This window comes from Sinocyclocheilus rhinocerous, unplaced genomic scaffold (assembly GCF_001515625.1).
Source record: "Sinocyclocheilus rhinocerous isolate Xijiao unplaced genomic scaffold, SAMN03320098_v1.1 scaffold853, whole genome shotgun sequence".
Classification (NCBI taxonomy): Eukaryota; Metazoa; Chordata; class Actinopteri; order Cypriniformes; family Cyprinidae; genus Sinocyclocheilus; species Sinocyclocheilus rhinocerous.
Window position 1 is genome coordinate 608,891 of NW_015627738.1, and position 6,407 is coordinate 615,297.

The 6,407-nt window shown below is 35.6% G+C and overlaps 1 protein-coding gene across 1 annotated transcript in view; it reads left to right on the forward strand.

Annotated features, from left to right (window-relative positions):
* Window positions 1–684: 684 nt before the first annotated feature.
* LOC107733471 (retinitis pigmentosa 1-like 1 protein) overlaps window positions 685–6,407 on the forward strand; it is a 14,412-nt gene continuing 8,689 nt past the window's right edge. The window contains exons 1-2 of the mRNA XM_016545106.1: window positions 685–963; window positions 5,575–6,238. Of these exons, the coding sequence (XP_016400592.1) occupies window positions 5,597–6,238 (642 nt within the window). The 5' untranslated portion in view covers window positions 685–963; window positions 5,575–5,596. The remainder of the gene's footprint in view (window positions 964–5,574; window positions 6,239–6,407) is intronic.

Genomic DNA, 6,407 nt, shown 5'->3' on the forward strand with positions numbered 1-6,407 from the left:
TGTGTGTGTGTGTGTGTGTATTATGAATGTTATACCCTAAAATTGCAAAATGTTATATACACACATACACACACACTATGAATGTTATACCTTAAAATTGCATATTTAAGGATATTATTGTTCTTAATATTAAGATTTAATTCCTAATTCTTAATATTTAATTCTCTATATATAAATGAAGTATTTAGAGTGTCTCTCTAAAATTTAAATGAACAATAATAATAAAAAATAATAAGATACATTTCCAACAATATTATATTAATGTGTGCGTAATTATTATTATTATTATTATCATTAATTTTAATATGGTTTGATATTACGCTAAGAACAGTATTTGATTTTATTGTAACATGAAGAATTGCATGCTATATTTGCCCCCATAGTAATTTTTTTGATGGTAATATTAGATCTGGCTTCATAATATTAAGAAAAATGTCAACATAACAAACATAACGTAGTCAACATATGCAGTGGAACTTTTTGTTGGTCAGAACTGGCCAATAGTTTTCTGTTTGAGTTTTTTTTTTTTTATGCCTAAAGCATGAACAACAGGTTGTTTTTGGAGATCTAAGAGTTAATTCATTCTGGCACAGATGGCCACACAGTATAATCCTCTTTCAGAGTCCCACTTCTCCTCCTCCTCCTCCTCCTCCTCCTCTCTGGATGAAGGTCTGCCTGTGATAATTAGCCTAATGGAATGAATGATTGTGGATAGACAATATGCAGCTGTGGCACGTCCGTGACTCATCGTCATGGGTGGAAAGTGACATTCCTCACAGGAGAGAACGCCATGATTGCAAACGCTGTGCCTGTTTCAACCTCACCTGCCTGAGCCGGAGCGCTGCTTATTGTAGGAAAACCTGGTGGATTCTCTAACTGGATTACTTCAGAAGTATTGACAAAGTTTGGAGGTGTGGTGTTGGAGGATTTGGCAGCCGAGGAGAATGAATCTGCGCCTGCAGGGTAAGCCGGTGTGTGGAATTAGGACAGAGCATCAAGATGGTTTTTAGTGGAATATGCTGTCTATGCATTGGTGATGTAAGAGATCTAAGCTAAAATGGGAGAATTTGAATCTAGATTACAGACTGAAGTATCTATTTGTGTTAGAGCTGTCAGTGCAGCTATTTTCTTTATGAAATAGTTATTGCTTTCTACAATGATGTTGAGTACTTGCAGATGAACTGATGAATTGCTTTGAATGTCAAGCTTAGTGGTTACAAATCCTGTGAGTGTAGCTGTCTTTGTCTCTAGCATTTTAAAGCGTTTCTTATTAATGTAGTCATTTTTACAATTCCCATTTCAGACTTTTCACGCCTCACTTGAAAGACTAGACAGAACATTTTCAAGGACTTGGGTTTTTTCTGTTCAAAAGTAACTCGTATCTAGCAGCTCTGACTAACATGAGTGCTGTTAAGTGCGTTAAGTAAGCGTTAGCTAATGATCTTGGTTATTAGGCCTGTCATTAGCATTATGGAAATAATTTAACACTGTTTTTAAATTCTTTGCTTATTATTATTATTATTTTGGTAACACTTTACAATAAGGTGTCATTTATTAACATTAGTTAATGTATTAACTAACATGAACTAACAATGATCAATACGTTTGTTACAGTATTTGTTAATCTTTGTTAATGTTAGTTAATGAAAATACAGTTATTCATCGTTTGTTCATGTTAGTTCACAATGCATTAACTAATGTTAACAAATACAACTTTTGATTTTAATGATGTATTAGTAAATGTTGAACTTAACATTAACTAAGATCAATACTGTAGAAGTATTGTTCATGCTTAGTTCATGTTAACTAAAGTAGTTAACTAATGAACCTTATTGTAAAGTGTTACCATTATTTTTAAAATGATGCTGAATAATGGAAGCTTGTTTCTGCATGGGATAAAGTCGCAATTTTTTTTTAAGTTGTATTTTTATCTCACAATTCAGACTTTCTTCTTAGAAGTGCGAGTTTATATCTCCCAATTCTGAGTTTTTTGTTAGAATTGCAACTTTATATCTCGCAGTTCTGACTTTTTTCTCAGAATTTGAGTAAATATCGCAGTTTACCCTTCACAAAGACCTGCCCCCCTTAGTTATTGTTAATAATAACCCGACAAGCCATGGTGCTCTCACTCCACACATCATGTTCTCACGCAGTAAAAAAATACATGGCAGAGTGATCAGAAACTGACAACGCACCGACAGAAAAGAAAGAGCAGGTTACTTTTGGTATGAAACAAAGTCTCGGCTTTCAAATGTTGTAATTTAAAAAAAAATTCAAACAATAAATGCTGTTTTGTGGCTCTTTAATATGTCGTGACAGATCACTGTAGCGTCTCAGTTCAAGAGGCACGTGGACCAATCATCTCTTCATATTTACTACTATTTATAGTACAGAATAAACACAAATGAATATCAGCTGCAGTCTCAACTGCACCATTTTTCAAGTTCAAGTCCACCGAAGTTAATCTTCTCTCCTGTCTGGTTTGTTTGTCGGACAAAAATGGCAGATTCTGCATTATGATTGGTCAGATCGCCTGTCAATCAAACTCCCTGAGAAGGGTCAATTCTGAGTTTATATCTCACAATTATTTTTTTCTCAGAATTACGAGCAATTCTGATTTTCTGTCTCAATTCAGACTTTTTTTCTTAATTGTGACTTTATATCACACAATTATATATATATATTTGTATTTTAGACCTGGTCTCCTCCCTCTTCTGACACATATCCCATGAGTCTCAAATGCTCTTCCCTCAGTCTCAGTAATCTGACAGTGTTGTATTGCAGGTTTCTCCCAATGGGCTGCCAAGTTCTCAGTTACTAATTGTGGAAAATTAATTCAGTCTTTAGAGATTTATAATTAGTGTCAAATATGCGTACACCTCTCAGAGGTGTTTAGTAATTAATTAGCTCTAATTAAATAAAGTTTGTGCTTGGTGTGCCATTAAAAGAATCTGAATTAAACATAGAACCTACAAACATCCGTATTAATGTTGCTTCAGCTAGTGGTTAATAGTGGGTCAGTTAAGAGTACAGAGGATGTGCTGTCTTTTCCTGAGATTACAGTAAGCCTGTGCTTTGGCAGTACTAGAGCGAGCAACAGTCAGTGTTATCACAATTATTTGTCAAATTTGTTTCTACACCAATTTTCTCAGTTTACAAATAAGAAAATGCATGAAATACTCACTTATTTTAATTGAAAAGTACTGTAAGATTACAGTATGGCACTGCAGGATACAGAGAGAATAAGCAGCCATTCACCACACTTTCATCTCAAGGTACCCTTAGAAACAGCATATAAATCAAAATGAATAAAGCACCAGGCAGATATTACTGAATATATATTTTACTGAAAAATTCAGTTTTTCTATGAATAGTTCAAGTCTTCTAATGTTGTAGATACTAATGCTATATTGCGATATTCAAGTTATAGAGCCTGACATGTATGAGATATCTGGGTAAATTTAATAAAGAATGCCATGAATATAGGGACATAGACTTGGCCTATATTTCACCCCCAAATATAATGAAAAAAAAAAAGAATAATATTATAATATGGAAACATAATTTTTAAAGTAATTTATGACTTTATGCAAAGTCACGATGATAATGTAGTATCTTAATATCTTCATGCCTTATAGTCACTTTTAGCAGATTAGAGCTGTTACATTTTGGGTATTACATTTTGCAAAGATATAAACAATCAAGTAGCTGAGATTTGCTGTATAATGTATATTGCTTTTTCATGAGTGCACTGTATCTATGCAAAAGGAAAAGTTGGATATACTATATGTCCAACTTAATATAGAGTTCTGCATTAATATATTTTACATTTTGCCATGATATTAATGATCAAGCAGTTGAAATTTGCATAGTAGATTTCACTTTAAATGAGTGTACTGCATGTATGCAAATAAAGTTAGATATAGTATATATGCATGTTGTGTCAGAGTAAATTTGACAGCAAGTGTATTTTCAGTCTGTCTGTTTGGTGCGTCATTGTTTAAATGACATGTTTGTAGTATATACACAAACCAGCCTGTCATCAGGGGTCAGAAAGCAGACGTCTCGTAGCTCTGTGCATTTCTGTTTGTGCAATCCTGGTGTCGCTGTCATGTGTCTTACGCTCCCCTAGAGTTCAATACAATCTCAAGATGATTAAAGAAGCTTTTCGTTCTATCCTTAGCCGCCAAAGGCCCTGATTATTGGCCAGACGGTTTGTGGGAGGGCTTGTGAACTTGCATCCCTGTAGCAGTCGTGTGCTTGGATACTACCTGGAACATTGCTCTGTATAGTCAGATTTTTTTTTTTCTTTTTCAAATTTTGTAGTTGTACAGTTATTTATTTATTTATTTTTTTTTTTTTTTGGCGTCAGATATGATAATGCATTCTGTAAATGTAAGTATATTGTTTATTATATATACTGTTGTTTTTATATGGAGCTGAGCTACTAAAATAATACTATTTTAACTGAAAAAAAAGTTTTTGTCTTATTATTCATAAAACGAATTGTTCAGTGAAAACATGCTTGATGCAGTATATCATGGCTTTTGTGGTCAAATATGGATAATTTATCAAAATTTTATACAAATAGAATTAGAACATTGCATGTGTCAAGATACAATATGTCATTTTATTCAGTCTGGACTGTCATGAAATGATTGTATGCATTTTTCAAAATCTCATTATTAGAAATCTGGTTATAAGAAAACTCATTTTAGTCTCAGTTTAATACACATAAGATGATTTTATGCGCAAACTTTGCTCGGAGATCATGCTCTTGAACTTCTTTAAATGTTGGATTAAAGTGCCCATTAAGGACTAAATGCAATTGAAACTAGTCTGTAACTGTTTCCCAAAGAGCATGAGATTAACCTCTGGACTCAGGCCTAATTTCTTAATTGCTTACACTTTTAAATGACATGTTGTGTAGTAAATACAAGATTGATTAAAAAGTTGACTAAAAAGTCCACATGGTATGATTGCAATTTTCATCGCAGTATCTGTGTTTTTGTAATACCACAGTGTTCTTTAAAGTACTTTGGAGTACCATGTCAATGCCATTGTTCACTATATGAATATGCCAGTCATACAGTACCATGGTACTCCCATAAGGATGAACTTTAGAGACATTCATAACATAAATGGCACCTCTGACTAAATCTAATTAAACAATCAAATAGTGATATTTTAGCCACTATATCTTTGATTGAGAGTTTGAAGACTTAATACCTGTCTTAGCTTGAGTAACCCGTCATATTTGAGGCTTAATTTTTGTGTTCGGTTCCTAGGAGAAAATATTTTTCAGGGTAGCTCTTTCATAACACAGGAGGCTTGGAGATCTCAATTATGTTTCATTCACTTTGTCAGAATTAGCAGAAAAATATAGAAACAACGGTTAAACTATAATGCTATGAAATGAATATGGATGGCAGGTGATTTGGTCTTAGGAGTGTTTAATGAGAAGTGTTTGAGTTTTGATTATAATATTCTGATTACTGTGGTTTCTTGGCAAATCTGAGGGCAGACTCATTATTAGAGTCTCCATTTATTCTAATATCTAGCTTTCCTCCACAGATTGAATTGACTTGGAGGAGAGATGCAGAGCACGACCCAAGGCTCCTTTGATGCTAATACCCATTTTCAGAATGAACCTCATCAGTTTCCTCATCCTCCAGCATCGTCCTTCGGCTCCAGCGTGACTGTGGCCAGCCCAGCCAAGAGAATTACCTTCTATAAGAGTGGCAACGCTCAGTTCAAAGGCATCAAGATGGCCATCCATAAGCGCAGTTTCAGATGCTTTGATGCCTTATTGGATGACCTTTCCCAAAAGGTTCCTCTACCTTTTGGTGTGCGTACCATCACGACACCCAGGGGGACCCACAGCATTAAACATTTAGAGCAGTTAGAGGACGGAGGCTGTTACCTGTGCTCTGACCACCGCTACGTGAAGCCAATCAACATGGAAGCTGCAGGGAAGAGGCCGGCGGTCTGGCACCATCACAGTCACCCGCATAACACTCGCCGCAAGCCCTCCCGACCAGAGGAGCCCCCCTCGGGACATCAGCACCACCATCGGCACCCCAAAAGGATAGTTCTTGTCAAAAACAACGACCTTACTGTTAGGCGATCCATCATTCTGAGCAGACGAACTGCTCGGAGTCTTCGCGTTTTCATGGACGAGATTTCAGAACTCATGCAATGTCATGTCAAGAATCTCTACACTCTGGAGGGACGTAAGGTCAGGGAGGATTTCATTTCTTCAGCCATTCTTTAATTAGCCAGGTCAAGTATTTTAGGAGGCAGGTGTCAGGTCAGGACAGAACTGAAGGCCCTGGGAAAATAGTTGTGCTAGCTACTAATCTAATTTGTATCTTAAAGAGATGGTTCACCCCCCCCCCCCCACCTTT